We start from the raw sequence: 18,844 nt of genomic DNA on the forward strand, positions 1-18,844 counted from the left end.
ACCTGGTTCGAAACAATCTGCCCACGGTTGTCAAACCAAAAATAACACACTCCTTTTTCCAAGCAGGGGCAGAGCAATGACGCTGTCTTGTTTTGTGAAGCAGAGCCTTACGACAGACTTGCGCCTAAGTCTTGGGCCATGAGCTCTAGGAGCTGGTATGCCCCAATGAGAGGCCCAATAGGCATTAGGCTCAGGCAGGCTTTGGGCTTTTCCATTCAGGGTATAAGGCAACTACTACCAGGTGGAGTTGGGGAGAAACCTTCCTCTAGGGGTCAATACACCTACAACTGTCTATCTCTTTCCACATTTCCAATCTCCTTCCACTATTCCCCACTGCCTGGCCAAAGGTGCCTGCTAGCCCTGCACCCTTGCCTCTCCTCTGCTATTTCCTACGCATGAAACACACTTCTGTTGCTCCACAAAACCTCTCTCCTCGTCTCATTGAGGCCCCCAAAGCCCCACATCTCTGATGCCAGCAATTAACTGGCCGTCTGTGGCATGGCTGTGGGGTACTTGAGAATCACCTTCTGATTCCAACCAAAACATTAGAGACCAAATCCTCAGGAGTGTAAATGGGCATTTTTCTCTTGAAGGCAACACTGTCCTGAGTCACACCACCTGAGGATCTGCCCTACGTGACTGACACACCGGATCTTTCAGCTGTGGCTAGTCCTCACCTGACGTCCTACCCCTAGGTTTCACCTCCTCTTCCAACCCTTTCCTCTTCTAGGAGCGTGAGCTCTTTATAGACTTAACAGCTATTAAGGCCAGAGATGACCGTTGTCATTCTCTAAAGTGACCACCTCCATAACCCGGGGCAAAGAACTTCACCCAGGACAGGGGCTACTCCTCCTTCACACACCACCTACTACATTTGGGGTACTTCAGGATACAGTCCCGATCCAAAGAGCCCATCCCTGCGGTATCTGTGCATATCCTTGTATCCTCCTGTGGAGCGTGTGGTAGAGACAAGTCGCTGGATTAGATGAGCCATCGGTCTGCTCTGCAATAGTGAACCCTGCGTCTAAAAGAGGCCGTAGCTTGCATTGTTCAGATCTCGCAGCAGACTGGGCCCCAAGGGACTGCGGTGGTGTTCCTTCCTAAGTGACCAAGGGCTGTCCTTCTTCTCTTGTTTTCATCTGCAACGATTACAGACAATGACAACAACAGAGTTTTAGGTCTTACTGTAGTAGCTAGAGGTCTGCAGAGGCCAAAGTGCCTCCACGCTGCAGAGTGGACAGACTGGGCTCACACCTCCTCTCGGCTCCTCCCAGGGGTGCTACTGGCCTTCACCCTTGAGCACTTAGTGGGGGGTCAAGCTGCTTTATGACTTGAATGCGGGGTGGGGGGGAGAAAAATCATAATTATACAAGGACATCTTTTATTTCAGTACATTCAAGACAAACAAAAAAAAAAAAAAAGGAAAAAAAAACAGGAAAGAAAACAATCTGAGAACAGGTTATACCTTTGCTCAAAGGTTTGTGTTTATCCCCCTTGCCTCTTGCCTTGTTTTCTTTTCCCCTCTTATTTTACAATCAGAAATTGCATAGAATTTTGTTTTTCAATCAGAAAAATCAAACTCTTCAATGTAAAACTCACATTGTGTACCAAAGCAGAGGGCAAGCTGCTGCTACGGAAGCAACGACGTTCTCACCCGAGACCCCCAGCTAATTTTCCCCACTGAACCCCCGCCCCACGTCCTCATTCAAGGACATTCGGTAGCAAGGAAACCCTTAGATTTCAGAGAGGTCACAGACAGGCGTGCCTTTGAGCCTGGGGACAGCGCTAAGGGTTTGCAGGAAGGGAACGTGCTGGGCACCTGTTTCTACCATGACGTAGGGACTGCACCACTCTCTGCAGGTGGGAAAAGGCAGAGCTCCTAGGAGAGCGTGGGGAGTCCCGCAGCACATTCAGCTCCCTCCTGTCACCATTTGGCCTTTTTCTGAAGACCCCCCCAACCCCTCCTCCCGCCAATAAAAAAAAAAAAAAGAAGAAGACACAGAACCCCTGAAATTCCAGGCGTTTCAAGGCCTCTTTGAGATCACTGTGTGTGTTGGTAGGTTTTGTTTTTTTTTGGCATTTCACTATATATATATACGTTTTTATAACTCCTCTACTGGATTTTCATCTCAACCACTGCTGCTATTTGGGAGCTGTGTCCCATCCTGCTCTTCCTCACCCTACCTGCCACATCACTGCAAAGGAAGGAGATTTTAGCACCTGAAATCTGGTGCGCTGGAGACCCTAGGTCCTGAAGTACCAAAAATAAAATAAAATAGATTACTCCTCCCTTCCCGTCCGCCCCCCAAATAAAAATAGCCCTGTCCCATCCCCTCTGGAGAACATCCTTTTTTGAATCTATGTGATTGGGAGAGATGGCATTATTGTCCTTTCTTCTGTCCTAGGATGGGGAATTTCCAACAATGACTCTTGCCCCCCATTGGAGCAGATCTGGTATGTGAATTGCCCTCAGTGTCCCTCCTCCCCACCCCAGAGTTTCAAGGTGAGGGGTAGCTGCTCAAGATAGGCCAACCAGAGGATCTTCCTCCTGCTGATTAGCATTCCAGTAGGAGCAATGTCCTCTTAAATAGGGTAAGGTACCAAAATGTCTCTGGCTGGGCCTGGTTCGTAGCCTTTGTCTCGGTCTTGAGAAGCTGGGTAACTGCTTTTAATTTAAAAACGAGTTTCACATTGTACAAGTCCATGTTCTGTAAAACGGAACACGGCCCGCCTTGCCCACGTCCCCTGTCCCGCTCTACTCGGGTTCGCTGCTGTTGGTGGTTTTCTCCCACTCCAAGCTCTCTTCGCTTCGTGCAGGCGAGCCGGGAGCCGGCCGTGCCCGGAGGCCCTGGAACCTCCGGCACTCTGGGCACACCCGGATGTGCGTGCAGCCTCGAGCCACCAGGGCAGCTTCTTGTGCAAGTCTTTGGGCCAGAGGGTCGGGTTCCCCTCCGCCGCACAGCTTGCCATTGCTGAGCGTGGTTGTGCTGCGGGCTCGGCGCTCCTCGGGAATAACAGGGCGAGTCCGTATCATCCCCCCTCGCTTCCGACGAGGGTGGAAACTGTCCTTGCAGAGGATGATATTGCGCAGCTCTGTCACCATCTCCTGGCACACAGACACCTGGAAGGCAGACACAGGCAAGAGGCTGGTTTCCAACAGGTACTGCTCCCTACATTAAGGGGCTGATTCCAACAACTGCACCCATTCTGGATCCTGATGCTGAACCATTCTGGAGATACCAAGGCCGGTGCTTGGGATCTTCAACGGTTTGGGGATCCCAGGGTCTGCCACCTGTTCTAGATGCTACTAATTGAAATCCTCACTCATTCTGCCTCCCACGGTCCACATCAAAGGTGCTCTCATGTTCGGGATCCCCAAGGTCCACAACTGGGATCTTTACTTGTTCTAGACGCGTTCCAGACTCGATCAACTGTGCCTGGAATTTAGATACATTCTAGATCCATGCCAACTGCCCCTGGGATTTCCACCTCCTTCTTACTAATTGCATACAGGGTCTTCACAAGCTTTGGACTCCGCTAAAAGGACTTACAGTTTTCATGGATGCTAGCCCTCACCAGTTGCCTCTGAAATCCTCACGCGGTCTCCATCCCTCTGCCTAGAGTGCCTGAACCTAACTTGGATCCCCCATCTGCCCCAGATCCATCCAACTTTTTTCTTTTCTTTTTTTTTTTTAACAATCTTTGCATTGGTGCAGTACCTGAGCACCTCATAAGCATGAACGTAGATGTTCCTGCAACAGCAACGACATTTCGAGTCCTACCTCTGACTGTTCAGCGTGCCGGAGGCTCCATAAAAACTCCAGCATTGCCATAAAAATTGCTACGATGAGGCCACATATGAGAACTACGAAGATTCCTCCAATGTTCTCCATCCCCAAGCCTGAAAGAAAAGGAAGGAATCAAGCAGAGAGGAAGATACAGTGAGTACTGAGCTCATCAGCACGTGGGAACTTGATGCTAATCATCACTGTGTGATTCCATTCAGGGACAAAAATAAATGCAATGTAACCTGTGCCATTCAAACAAAATTAACTAGCCCAGATCAAGCAGCAAATACTGAGCGACTTGTAATCACTGGCTGTGAACAGTTTTTCCTAGAAAGGATGATTTAGCAAATAATTCCAAACCAGAAAAAGCATCTCGGGGACGTGGAAAGCACTCCACATACAAACTGAGAAGAGGAAAAAGATGCAAGCTCAGATACTATTCACCTAGCTCCAGTTGCTTTGAGCTCAGCAAATGGAAATAAGAGAAAAGATAAGGAAGACAAGAGCATTAGGCGAGTTCAGCAGCAGGAAAAGTTACTTTGATTGCATTTAAAAGTGCTGATGTAAAACTATCACAATTATTTATATTGCAGTGGCACTTAGATATTCCAATCAAGATAAGGGCCCTGTTCTGCTGGGTGCTAGCTGGACACACAGCAAGGGACATCCTCATCCTCCACCGTGCGCAGTCTGGCGTAGCTCTGCGGGCAAAGAGCTACTCTGGATTTGCACTGACATAACCAAGATTGGAATTTGAAATGCTGATTTCAGGAGTCACGTTCCGAGGGAATTAATTTGGCTTTAAGGGCCAGATCTTCAGCTGGGGTAAACTGGCCACACTGCATTGAAATCATTGGGTTGGATTCTCAGCTGATTTCGTTCAGTGGAAGTCAGTGGCCATATTCCCAGCCTCCCTTCACTGAAGTCTGGAGGAAGCATGTTGGTTTATACCAGCTGAGACTTTGGCCCTGATTCTTTATTCATCTGGGAAACCTCCCAACTTCTTGGCCTCAGTAATAGCTTAACTCCTTCCTTTCAGCAAATCACATGGGAACAGCTAGCCCTGTCCTCTCGTGTCTCTGCAGAGCAAAGCTGGCTGGTTCAAGCATTTCAGGGCTGACATCAGGGTCAGGGACCTGTGTCTGTAGAGCAGTCTGCAGTGTCTGGAAACGACTTCTCACTCACCCAAGTGCTGGTTTTGGTCCCTGGTGGACTGGGCTGAATTGATCACCGTGAAGCATGCAGCACCTTACGCTGCGGTGATTGTGTGCAGCTATTAGTCAGCCAGAACACCTATAAAATCTGCCTCCCTCTGCTGTAACATTAAATCAAAGTGTGAGAATCGATGATTTATTGACTTAATCTCTGCATGGCTTTTCGATATAAAACCTCACCAAAACCCTTGTAAATCGCTGACCTGTTTTGGTTTAAAACTTACAGGGTCACATTTCTCCCTTGTTCTCCATCATTCTTTTGGCAGAGTTTCTGGAGCGATCTAGTCACCCAGTAAATCAGGCCTTTGCAGGGAGAGATGTTTCCACTAAGGCAGCAATTACAGGACATAAAATGTATCTTGTAACCACCACCCAATTCAACTCACACCTCCATCTCCCAAATTCACAACCCAGAGCATGGCCTCACCCTTGCCTGATCCCAGCCCGGTATCATTGGAGATGCCCCTCGTTTGCTCATCCCCACACTTGGTTCAGGGATGCTCCCCACCTTCCTGCACTTAAGCCCCAAGTCTCTCCTTGGCCCTGCCATCCTCACCTCCAGGGCTCTCCCACGAATGGATCAGGATCTCTAGGCTCCTATTTAAAACAACGCTCCCTCGTCCCCAAAGCACCTTTCTTCAGGGTGCCTAAAAAGCTTTCATTTACTTCACGTTGCTCCTGGGGGCTGGTTGTGACCACCCCCATTTCACAGCTGGGGTAAACTGAGGCACTGAGCAGGGACGCAACAATGGTTAGCGCACCAGTGGTAGAGGCCAGGAATGCTCCCGAAAATGTTGGGAGCTTCATGCTGGGCTCAGTCTTTGGGGTCTGTTCCAAGTTTGTTCTCTGCTGAGTTTGCTGAGCAAAATACTCCTGTGTTCCATCCCTCCCTGGAATGTAACCGCATTTAATAATTTATCAGTTTATTTTCATCCCTTTGAAGCTCGCCCGTGCATTTGGGATGTCAAGATAAAGCAATTAGTGCTCTCGCAAGTCACTGGGTGGCTGTTTCTGTCCAACAAGGCACTCAGAGACTCTCCGGTAATCTAATACTCTCAGCGAGAGAGGCCTGGAAGCAAGTGGCTAAAAATATGACTTATTATGCGATCTTTAAAGTAACTGGGGAAAATCTGAGCACCTTGCAGAGGCCTCCTTTGCTGCAACTGGGGGGCTATCTGCAATGGGACAGAACTGCCAAAGCCAAGAGTAAAGTGTCTAGACATATCCCTGTTCCTCCACATGTCTTTTGCCTAAAACTCAAGAGGAGAGAGAGGGAAGAGGGTGTGATAACATGCGGTTCCCAGTCTTTTTCCCAAAAATCCCAGGTCACAACCCTTTTGGTCTGAGCCCAAGTGCTATCACTGGATTTTGGTATGGCTTCTGACCCCAAATGGGGTCACAACCTCTAGTTTGGAACCACTGGCATTGAGGCAAGCCGGAAAGGACACTGGAACTATAAGCATTAATGCTCCAAGCAGCCTTACCCACAAGGGTGGGGTTTTGGATCCAAATGACAGGGTGCATTTTGCAAACAGCATTTGTCTAATTTGCCTACCTACAGTTCAATCCTGGCCCCCGTGACACTAGTATCCAAGCAACTCCTGTTCTCTAACATGCTTCTCTTTGTGATCTTCTGGTGAGATAAAGGCCCCACTTGATGGAGCGGGAGCAAAGACAAGGAGGCTATATCTATACGGCTCAAGGCAGTGTCATGCAGAAGGTACCCTGACCAGGGCAGATCTGGGGGAGCAGGGGGAGCTCCCCGCCCTGGCTGTGCAGCACCTGTACTGTGAGCTCCCCAGCTCCCCACCCCTGTTTCCACCCAGCTACGGAGCCTGGGGGTGTGAAGGCTGCCACCTCGTTGCCTCTTTTCTCCTCCTGGTATATTCAGGGGTGGGGGACGGCAGGGGAGGGCGAATGGTGGTGGTGATCCAGCTACAGCCTGCTCTGATAAGCTGATGGGATCAGAGAGGTCGTGGCTCACAAGCTCTGCGCTGACATGCTGGGGAGCTCCGGGAGCTCACTGCACACATGGGACAGGCAGAGCTAGCCCAGGGGATGTACCGGGCTGCTTTGCACCCTGCAGACCTGCCTGGAAACCATGTCCAAGGTCTCCCCCGCTTACAGACACCGCCTTTATTTTTGGATCATTCTCTTTCTTGAAAGGACAATTGGTTGACCCTGAAACCTGGGTCCAGGGAACCTGAAACGCCACTCCAGATCTGAGGGCCCACTTGTAATTCCCAGCAACTCGCAGCCTTTCCTATGGGCTTATGCACAGAGCAGCTTTCTCTGCTAATGAAGCAGCATATGGAGGGAGCTTCTTGGCCAGCTGAAGCCCATGTGTGGTCCATCCAGCTTGTGCCATACAGCAAAAAAATGGAAAAGAAAAAAAAAACCCCAAGAAAATAAAGAAAAAAACCCTCCTGCAACTGATCTACCAGGAAAATGAAACAGCAATCACAAGTCTGCTTGGCTCTTGGCCCCTGGGCTCAGGAGGGTCAAAAGGCTGTTCTCTCAGCCAGGGAACCTTTTAGCCTCTCAGAAAAATGCTCACTAAGGTTAGGGTGACTGCCAAAAAAATGCAGCAATTGCTTTAACCTGGCAAGTGTTCCTAGCGCTGGGACAGCAGCCTAATGCTGTGGCTTTTATGGCAATTTGCATAGCATTACCCAGAAGAATTTGCTCTTCAGTTTTAGAGCTTTATTAATAAAGTCCCTGTTCCCCCTTTCCTGTTCTGAAGGAGCTTTAAATTAGGCCCATTAACCAATGGCCCTGCAACAAAGCTCCGTCTCCTCTTAAAGGGGCTCGGGCTTTGGATGCAATTCCCTTCAGCTGTCTGGTTTCTCATGTAATGTTGCGGACATTCATTAGAAGATAATTTACCCTCCATATGCCTCCAATATTTGTCATTTGGTTGTTGCTACTCTCTTTGCCCCAGGCAAAAACACACAGCATGAGGCACAGCAGAGCTGTTTGGCTTTCTCCTTGCATTGTGAAAGAAAGAAATCTTAAGTCAGAAGAAAAGGAAAAAAACCAACAACCCCGCTGTTCCTCAGGCAGGAGGCCGGGTATCACTCCTATCTGGGTTGGGAGTCGACCCTGCTCAAATCAATAATGATGTTGCTGCTTTACATCCTTGTTATCGGGCTCTGCTATGTGAAGGTGCGAAGGCCTCGATTCTGAGAGCTGGTGTGAAGGAGGGTGGCCTTGTCTCTCTGAGTCGGGGTTTACCTTTGGCTCTGTGGTCTTCCTCTTTGGGACACCTGCCTCCTTCCCACCACTTGCGCTTCAGGATTTCTAGCCGGTTGTTTTCTTGCAGCTGGAGAATGGCCAGGTCGAACTCATCACGGAAGACGGAGCCTGTAAAAGCCAAAAGGGAGATGAAGGGACAGCTGGGATGGCTTTCCATCCCTCCCACCCGCCATACACGGCCCTGGCAACCTGCCCAAGCAGGAGAGGGCCACCCCCCCTGACTCTACGAGACTACAAGGGAGTTCATTCTTCAAGGCGCCTTCAAATCCAAGTGGAGCCTGCTGACAAATGACTTCTAATTGCAGGTGGTGATTTTGCTTCTCCAGCAAAGACTCGATGGAAATCAGACCCAGGCCACCCAACAGCATCAGAAGGGAGAAAACTTTGAGTTGCTGCCATCTTGGCTAGCATTCAAGTGGGCAGCTCCCTATCTCATTCCCATTCCCTTGAGCCACACAGGCCAATCCCTCATCATGCTGCCTGTGCCTGTCTAATCTTACTCCAGCCCTTGCTCCTGCGTGGAGCAAAGGATGGGAAGAAAACCCTCCCTGTCAATAACACCAATGAACCCAATCATCGGGCAAACCCGAACGCTCGCTGGAGGCCAGGCTCAGGTCTCATGCTCTCTTGATGTCCCTGTATTTTGCACTGGAGAGAAAACCTAGGACAGATGATGAGCTACAGCATGGTAAATATAGAGTGACTCAATGGGACTGCACCAGTGTAATGACAGCCAGACTCTAACTCCCTTTATCCCCTGCAATTTCACTGTTTCTCAAGACAAACTCTGGCCTGAAATGTAGGGCTAGTACATAATAGGAATAGCAAAATACAGTTAGCCTGGGATTTCCTCTGGGAGTTAAACCTTCCTTTGCAGTATGAACCATTCAAATGAGCCCAGTGCTGCATTACTGCATGAGAATCACACACCGAAGCTAGTAGTACTGTTACTTCAATATCGTTAACCGCAAGCATTCAAAAAGCAGCCCCTCCACGGCACCCAGATCACACGACTGGCTTAACAATCATGAGATCTTTCAGCATAGCAAATAGGAAACCATTTAGTTGCCGTCTTGAGCTGGAACCTTTTAGGGACAATGTTTTCTAGTTTTCTTTTCTTTTCTTTTTTTTTTTTGCAACCACAATGACTAACGGCATTTTATTTCTTATAAAAGACAATTAAAGGCAAGATTCCAGGAGCAGCGGCTTACAAAAAACACCCAACATCAAAAGGCTTGTGATAAAAATCAATGGAGTTGGCAGCCTCTTTTAAGGCACTATGGTGGAAGACAAGGCAGAAAGTGAAACTAGCTTGCCTGGTTTCACTCCCAGCGCTGAATGAGAGGAAACATAGTACACAAAGAGCACAAATGCAGAAAAATAAGATGCACACTTTTTTTTTTTTTTTTATATATATATAGGAAACATCATTTTAAATGATGTGGGGGCAGGCAGATGAATAATTAAAATGCGTTTGATTTTCTTCCTGATGGCATCTCTGAAATGAAAGGGACACTAGGCAGATCAGCGAAACGCGGCATCAGTTCTAGAGCTGTTTCTGCCTTTTAAATGCTCCGATCCTCTGCAGACAGCTGAGAATGACTATAATTTTTCTTCACTGCCTACCGACTGGCATGCCAATCCCGTAGCCCTTGGTGTCCAGAAGGCCCCCGACCTGCGTGAGGTTGCAATTGCGCTGACGGTAATACTCGTTCATGGTGGACTCCAGCAGGAAGGCATAGTTGGAATTCAGCACCCTGGCGATCCCTTCCTCCGTGCTCTTTACAAACACGCTTGGCTGCTTTGAGTACATGTAATTCCACATCCGTTGGTACGTCTGGTAACGGGAGTTCTGCAAAAGAAAGGGGAGAAGAGGAGCCATTGGAGCAGCACTGCCTGGGGGGCTCTGCCCCAAGTGAAAACGTGTACCAATATAAGGCTGGGATTTTGCAAGGAGTCTAAGGGGTTTGGGTGCCCAGATGTGCACCGCTGCCATAGGTTCCCCTGATGTTTTAAGGCCTCAAAACATTTTTTTTTTAAATTGCAAAACCTTAGATGAAAAATGTTTCTATGGCAACATTTTAAGACAACTGATTCCAGCTGGAATTGCTCTTGCTTGGTTGGTTTGCTCAGAGACCAACGCACCTTCCTGTACAACAGTCTTAGCCCAGTCTTGCCAGAAACAAGGTGGGAAATGAGAATGACACCGCTGAAGGGTCCAGGAACGACTGATGGGGCTGAGCTGCAAAGTCTGCATCTTGATCCAGTCTTTGAGGCTTTCTGGATGTGGCCTTCTGATTCATCAAGTCATGGGTCTGATCCAAAGCCTACTGAAGTTAACAGGAGTCTTTCTACTGACTTCAGGAGGACCATGATGACGCTTATAAGGACATCTGAGCCAGACCTCCCTTACAGTTTGCAAGTGTTTGATTTTAGAGCTTGGGTGCCAGCCCATCCTGGCTGCATAAAAAGGGGAACGGACACGGCTACGCTTACACTGCTTGAGCTAAATGGAGAGCAAAAAGTCAACAAAGAGCAGAAATGGTAATATTAATTCCAGTTAAAATGTACTCCGGTTTAGTGTTTCCATGTTTTATTTTTGTTCTTTAACATCTGGGGCCTCTGTCTCCCCAGATCTCACACTGTGGCTTTTGCCAACATAAGACAAGTGCAAAGTGCAGGTAAAATGCTGCATTCTGATTCAGCCCTGCGTCACCCCCGCTTGTCATTCAACTTATTCTGGTTCAGATGACTAGGAAAGGTGCATGGCAATGGAGAACTGAGCCCTTGATTTTTACACTGCCAGTTTCCCTGAAAAGAACAGGGCTGATTCAATGCCTGAGGTAGAGTCTTCTTTATTTGCTTGTGCTACATTTGGCTTTTCTGAGATACAGCAATCTGCTTAAGCAGCCCTTTTCCAAATCTCTAGGGTCTGCAAAGTTGGGCTGGAAAGATCAGATTCACTCAAGAGATTTCTGGGCTTCCTATTTCAATTCAGACTGAACAGAAAGCAAGAAAAGCTTGCTCCTCTTGGTGCTTCAGCATTTAATAAATAAATAATCCCCAGACTGCGTTTTGTGCATTCAAAGCACTGGTCAAAAGGTTAACCTCCTCATTGCTGCTGAGAGCAGGAAAGTACAATCACTCATGCAGATATGATGGGCCTGACCGCTAACAAAGCTTGATTTGCATCAAGTAGGTATATGTATCCATGGGAAAGATCAGGGTTTGCTGACACATTTTTTCTTACACACACGCACACACTGAGCCATGCATATGCAGAAGATAGGGCCGTGTTAACAATGTAGAGACATATCAAAATTTGGCTGCAAATACCCGGCTGTCAGGAATGGTATTATCAAGGGGCTCTGGCATATGGCTATAAATGCCATTGCTACCCACTCCCTGTCGTTGTGTGCAGGATCTCAGCTCCTGGGGCTTCGCCTGTGTGTCCTGCAACGTTGTCCCACAACCCTAACCCCTTGAGGGTGTCCAGGTTGTGTCTGATTGGATTCCTTCCAAATCCCCTCACTCCTCCTCACTTCCTATCACTTCTCTGAGCTCTGGCTTAATCCTAAACCCACTTTGGTGCTGCTCACAGTGGGAGGTAGACCCGGGTGCACAAGTTCAATTAAAAAGCAGAGGATTCAGCCCACCCAAAATGCAACTGAGGAAAACAATCGCTCGCCTTGTAAACAGCCTTTCCAAGAGCAAACTCGTCTTTCTGCACCCTGGGTGCAGCCTACTGCTGTTTCTTTCCAAGTTCTCAGTTTACTGGGTGGGGGGAGGCCTTGACATCCCACATGTATGGACTGCACGTACACAAATGCAATCACATGCAACATCTCATCTCGTGGCAACCAGGGACGATGAAATGGATCCAGCTGCTACAGATGCCACCTATGCAGGACTAGAATGGAGCGTGCTGGAAAGAGCCAGGTTCATATCCTGGGTAAACATCTGATTTTAAGAGAATGTGTCCCCGACTTTCCCACCCCCCACACACCCTCCCGCACTCCCGGTTAACAAAAAAAAAAGGGGTTTACTTGGAAGAAGGTCATGCTGGAGCCTCCGTGAATGGTGCCGTACTCGATAGCTGTCTGGTCAGCGAGGTCATCCACCGATTCTATTGGCACATCCATACGTTGCACAGTGAGGAAGGCTGCCAGGTTGGCTGTGTAGGAGGAGATGATGATCAAGGTGAATGCCCACCTGGAGAAGGCAGGGAGAAGAGAAGGTCAACTGAGATGCCTCTAGGGTCTGAGTTGGTCTCGGCCCTGCTTCAGACCTGGGATAACAGGCTTGATCCTGGGAAGTGCTGAGTACCCGCCACTCCCAGCAAAGGCCCATACATAAGTTAAAGATGCCCAAAGTTCTTTGGAAACACAAATCAATCTTTATTTGAATCCTTCAGGCCAAATTAAGTAGGTTTAGAGCTTAGCAGGTTAGTGGCACATTTGCTTGGAGTCTATCTTAGGTAGGCAGGTAGCAGAAGCAGAGGCCACCTAGTTTTCTCCAAAAAGGGATGCCCCTCTCTGGCAAGGCTCCCAGGGGCCTTGTGTTTGCTTATTCCTCTCAAGTGACAAACCAGAATGGGCCTGACTGCTCAGGTTAAGAGGTCAGGCAGTCTACCACCATGGCAGGGCTGGTGTTTCATGGCAAGAGGACTCGGAGGCTCAGGAAGCAGATGAAAGACCACCCCATTATGTGGACACGCTGGAGCAGAGTCCTCAGAAGTGCAAGCCTGATGAGAACATGCCGGGCATCAGAAACATGCTGATCCGGAGCTGCTTGAACTCCTGAGGGTCCTCTGTTGCTGGCCAAACCCTTAGCAAATGGTACCACGGCGCTGCTTGATTGCACGACTCCAGAACGCTACAGTGTTTAGCAACGATTCTGCACATCCCGAACCATAACTGGAGGCTGTTTAAAGGTGCAACAGGAGTGTCTCCTTACCAGACTCCGCTGACACACCGTGTGGATAGCGCTCGAGGCGCGATGGTGGACCCTTGCTGCATGAACCCCCCGACTGGAAACCACAGGCTGTTGCCGAGGGAGTACTGATTCACCAGGAGATTGCACCTCCCTTGGGAGCAGGGATGGGGGCTGTACCACTCGTACGGTGTCAATCTGCAGTGTCAAGAAACAAGACATGAAGAAACACTGATTGCAAGGCAGGCAGGGGGGACAGAAGTGGTGAATCCCTCACTATCCTGGAGGCAGAATCTCTAGGCAGGAAGCTCTTTGCTGGCAAATGGTGCCAGGAGGCTCATAGTGACGTTGTGCAAAATGCTTACAGTAACACCCGGAAGCCCCCAGGCTTTGTAATAAGATCTGCAAAAGGTTTGTGAAGCTTTCAAGCAAATCCCAACCTGGGCCTCTGCTTTGCACAAATGACAACGCAAGTGTGAAACGCACATGGATCAGATGCGAAATCAGGTGCCATCCAGCGGTTTCCGCTGTGTTTCTCCAGTTGGGGAATTAATGCCAATGGGGAGCTCTAAGCCAAACTCAAGGCGGGCAGGTCAATACCAAAACAGAAAAGCCAGGCAAAGGTCTGGCATGGACCAAGTTCAAATCCAAAGTGGGGCACTGCTGTTTTCAAAGAGCCCCGGACTATACCGAGCTCATGGGAACAAGTCAGGAATCTGCATGGAGCACGTTGCGAGATGGTAGCCTGTGCTAGATAAATGTGGGCTGCCAAGGCAGTCAGGGAGTCATCCAAATGACTACTGCTCACATCTTCAGACAAACATCTGCTTTGCTTATGGGCTAAGACTCCTGCTAGGGACTGGCAGAGCTCATGAGCATCAGAGACGAAGAGCAATACAGGCACCCTGCCCGTGAATCAAAGTGGGACTCGTCCTCCACCCCGAGCCCTTCTACTTCCTCTCCCTTCCGCTCTTCATTCCACCCCCTGCTTCCAAACTAACATATCACTTCTCCCCTCCTCCTGTTCGGGTGGAAAAATCTTCTGAGAATGACACTTGCTCCCACTGCCAGCATCTGGTCTCGGACATGCACAAGCTGTCTGGTCTGGCTGGAGAGGCTATTGCACCTGCATCAGTCTTAAATTGGGTTTCACATAATGTTAATTGGCATTAGGAAAACCAGAACCCAAAAGGCTTGGCTTACTGATCTTATGGGCCAGTTACTATTCCACCTATTAGGCACCTAAGTGCCATCTAGTCCACCCTACTCAAATCCCTGAAAAACTGCCAAAACCCAAAGCAATGGGTCCTTTGGGTCTCTGTTTTTCCTGAAGGGATGTTTTTTTCATTGAATCAAGCAGGGTGGAATAGGATCACATTCAGACACCTATCAGATGGAATAGGACCGAGCCCTATGATCACAGCTTGTGTTGGGAGCTGGGTGGGGACTTCACTGCCTCACACTGAGATTAACCGAAGTACGGTCTGTGTCTTGGTTTCTTAATCTCCTGCGACTCCAGGGAGGTGGAGCTAATCTCGGGAGGCTTCCCTTACTGGTTTTCAATAATGTAACGTCATCCTGATAGAGGCTTTTCGGCAACTCACAAAGGTCACAAAGCCCAGCTGTGAGCTGCAAACTCCTGGGCACTTTCACAGACTATTTAATATGGGCCAGTCTTCATGGACAACATGCAGGAGCCCCACTTCAGAGGATCATGTTTAAAACATGGAGAAGAACGTTAGAGTAGCTCAGTCTGGAGACAGCGTCTGACTGCATTATTAAATGGTTTACAGAGCTGTGTTATTGAGGCTATAACAGGAGTCTGAAAACTATTAAAACCCTGTCAACATGACAACGTTAGCCAAGCCAGGGGACCTAGCAACAGCATGCTTCTCTTTTGTAATGAGGACTGGGTATTTGCTGCGCCCCGCACAAGTATTTAAGCCTTGGGCCTATCTTTAGCGCACCGCCAGGACATACTCATGCCGTGTCCGAGGAGCCCATCTGTGCTACCAAGCAGAACCACTCGGGTACAGGGTCAAGGCAAAGTGGAATAGCAGCAAGGTCATTCTTGCTGCAACGGGGCATGTGCTGCCAGCAAGCACTCCATGATACAATTTAAGCCTGATTTACGTGGGCCATACAGAAGCTGACTCATTGCCCATCAAGCAGGACCTGGGTAAACCACAAGGCTCTAGAAAGATGCCGATGCATTTTTTGTACAGGCAGGAGATGCCAACCCAGGCATGGGAAATGGTTGCAAATTCATTTTAGGAGCTCGGTGCTTTGCCATCGCTGCCTGGATCGACCGGCCTTGTTGGTTTCTATTCTTATGCCCTCTGGGACCTCCAGGCTGCTTCTGGCACGAGCCAAGACCAATGCAGCCAACCACATGCACCCTAGTCCTACTGATCTGCTCCTGCCCCTGTCCTATTGTGGCAACGAAGGCAGGGCAAACGTGTACCTTACAGATGAACTAAATCAGAGATGCATAAGCTTTTGTGAGTTCAGGCTCACTTTATCGGCTGCTGTGAAAGGAGAATTGTGACCCTGCCAGCTCTCCTTTCTGGGGGGCACTGGGCCGCCATGGGCATCAGTGGGACATGCCTTATGCATGCATCTGCACTGCCCGCACACAGACAGGGGTGGACAGAGGAAAGCTGGTGCTAGAATCCCCTTACCCCTGGTGTAACCACTCCCGAACTTTTGCACAAGTGCTTCCCCCCCCAGCCGAAGCCTTCCCCATAACCCCCCTCCACCAGTTCTCAGCTGCTGACACTAGGTGGCACCATCAGGACGGGAAAGGAACGGCAACGGAGGTACCAGTACCGAGCGACGAGGAAGAGCACGCAGCTGACCGCCAGGTAGGCAAGTAACATGAAGAGCCAGACACCAGGAGAAAAGGGATCCAGGAAGGAGAAGTAGCCCGGTTTGCGCCCCTGAGATGGAGACAAAAAAGAACCCAGTGGGTTTCCCTTCTTTTTTAACATCAAAAAGTCCCATTCTACAGAATAATACAAGGAACCACCCAGAGCGGACGTGACTGTGAGCGGCAATAAGGTGAGGCTAGGAAAGGCGAACCACAGAGGGAACAGTAAATGACCTCGGGGAAAGCACGAGGACAGACAGAAAAAAAAGGAGCATGGTATAAACCTATGCAGCAACTCGCTGGCCACCAGGCACCTCCCAACACAGCAGCTGCCATCTTCGTGTGCAGCAGGAATACAGGCAGAGGGGAATAGCCAGGACGGGTCCCCTAAGTCCAGCGCCTTGTCTCTGACAGCAGCCAGAATTTGTCCCTAGTGGAAGCTTCTTCCTGGCCCTCATTGACTAGCGGCTGGCTTTTGCCCTGAAGGTTTGTAGCCCCCTGAGCAAAATTCTCTGCTAATTTAACTTAACTGAGGGTGACCTAGCAGTTTTATCCTACATTTTTCTAGCACCCTTTCAACCTGTGGGCCCTTAAAAGCACGAGCTCCAGTTCTGCAGTCTTCAGTCCGCACAATCAATCCTTGCAAAGTAACCTTGTTGTAGGATAGGGGAACCTTCCTGTGTGCAGAAAGGAGGGTTTGATCACGCAGGTGAAAAAATGAAAATGGGAGATAAATGTTTTCCCAGAGTTCCATGCAAAAAAGGGAAGCATTTGGCCATCTTTTCCTGCTGCCCTTTCAATGTTACTTTTCTGCAAAATGCTTATTTTCCTAGCAGGCAACGTGTTTCTTTTATCTTGTGGAAAGACTTGATTGTTGAAACTGTTCTGTGTTTTCAAAAATATGTCAGACCCCTAAAGCCCACATACAGAGCTCTACAGCACCTCTGAAATGCAGCCACCTCTGGGGTGGAGAGGGCATCCGTCAATCAGCTTGCCCGCCATTGGGAGAAAGAGGGGAAAATGGAGCAAAGCAGTCAACTCCAGCTGTTCTGGACTAAGCTCCACTGAGGCTTTAATGTCGCTGCAGAGAAGGGAAGAGCTAGGCATTGACACTCCCGCAGGCACCGTCGGGGCTCAGCACTTGTATAGACAAACTGTTTGTTTTTAAGTAGGAAGATGGAAGGATGAAGGGCTTCTCCAACCCAGCTGGGATTTGACCCTGTGGCTCACAGGCCTGCGCAACTTCTGCACAGACGACTTGGTTCATCTTGCTATCGATAGCTATTTCTCTCCAATAGCATGCCTGATCTCAAAGCCAGCTAAGCGTTAGATCCCCTGCAAAGCTTCCTATATTCAAGTCAGGCTAGAAAAGGCCTCCCTCCCCCCTGGCCCTTCTTCTGGAAGATTTCCAGGCTGCAAGAGTTGGACCCCGAGACTGGTCTATGCAACCATTTGTTAGGTCTCGGCTGGGTCCTCTGCTCATTTCTTACTGCTCCCTTGCTCCGGTGCCTGCTGTAGGTTGACACCAGCATTTGCTGAGCTCGGCTCACTTAAGAAGCAATTCTTCCGGTCTGGTGTTGGGAAAAAGCTTCCTGGGAGGTAGCTGCCCAGTGAAAAAATGGCTGGATCAACACAAAAGGCCCAGCCAAGGAGTCCTCTTCGACGCGCAGCCATGGCGTACTCCTCTTGGTCCCCATAAACTAACAACAATTCACCATCCCTCAACCCAACAGCGGGGCATGTTGGCAGGGCAGTTGAGGCATCGTGCTCTAGCTGTAAAGGTATGCAAAATTAAGTCTCACTCCGGATCCCTGCTGAAAGCCGTCTCCAGTCAACCCAGCTGCACCTTGCCATAGTCATTCAGCTTGGGGTGTCAGAGGTAGCAGACGTGTTCCCTTATCCACCTCTGGCCTCGGAAATGGGTGCGCCTCAACCACATGAGCCCAGCGGGCTGTCAGGCCCTTCACACCTGGAATCTCGTTAGCCCCACGAAACCTACTCCCATCACGGATCAAACACCCAATTTGTTTTTAACAGTGTTTCATCCTAGAATAAAGAATTTTTTTTGCACAACATTTCTAAAGAAAGGGAGCTGTAACTTTCCCCCCGCAAGCCCAGAAATGTGCCATGAAGTGAAATCTTCATGAAAAGCTTAGATTGGTACTGCAATGCATTGATTTGGAGCTACAATGGATTTATACAGATTTTTTAACTTGGGAAATTCAGAGAAACGCTCAGGATTTTGCTGACAAACGCACCCATTTGGGAGTGAAAAACCCCTCTGCCCAATTTGCTGTGGTTCTGGGGGGCATTTCAACCTCAAGGCAGTAACCGGGGCCACTACAATCTTCCTTAAACCCTTTAAGGCAAACCAGGACCAAGTTTCAAGCTGCGATGAACCAAACTAAACCACTTATGCCAATACCCCAAGCTGTGGAGAATTTTAAGGTTGGGATCCGAACACTAGCATTTGGGCCCGCTTATATTTTCACCGGAGTCTGGGCTTGTTTCTTTCGTGTCGACACAAAAAAGCAAGGTGAAATCCAGTGTTTCTCGCTTGTTTGCTCCAAATTCCCAGGTCAATTGAAAACCCGTCCTCAAGAAAAGATGCCGTTCCCACTGCGGACTGTGCACCAACATGATTTGCTTCTTCAAAACACAGCTCTTTTTCCTTGTCTGGGCTCTACTGTGTGCGGCATAACATGCAAGTGAATAGGACAGGAAAGAACTGTGAAACAAACTACATTCTTCTTTTGTTCCTTCTTTCTTTATTTAGTTAATCACCA

At 49.0% G+C, this 18,844-nt stretch overlaps 1 protein-coding gene across 1 annotated transcript in view; it reads right to left on the reverse strand.

Annotated features, from left to right (window-relative positions):
- Positions 1–1,367: 1,367 nt before the first annotated feature.
- Positions 1,368–18,844, reverse strand: part of GRIK4 (glutamate ionotropic receptor kainate type subunit 4) — a 212,931-nt gene continuing 195,454 nt past the window's right edge. The window contains 8 exon segments of the mRNA XM_019547060.1: positions 1,368–2,890; positions 2,893–3,121; positions 3,783–3,901; positions 8,237–8,365; positions 9,884–10,109; positions 12,304–12,469; positions 13,214–13,387; positions 16,019–16,128. Coding sequence (XP_019402605.1) covers positions 2,556–2,890; positions 2,893–3,121; positions 3,783–3,901; positions 8,237–8,365; positions 9,884–10,109; positions 12,304–12,469; positions 13,214–13,387; positions 16,019–16,128 — 1,488 coding nt within the window. The 3' untranslated portion in view covers positions 1,368–2,555.

Source organism: Crocodylus porosus, unplaced genomic scaffold (assembly GCF_001723895.1).
Source record: "Crocodylus porosus isolate Cpor-Errol unplaced genomic scaffold, CroPor_comp1, whole genome shotgun sequence".
NCBI classification, from domain to species: Eukaryota; Metazoa; Chordata; order Crocodylia; family Crocodylidae; genus Crocodylus; species Crocodylus porosus.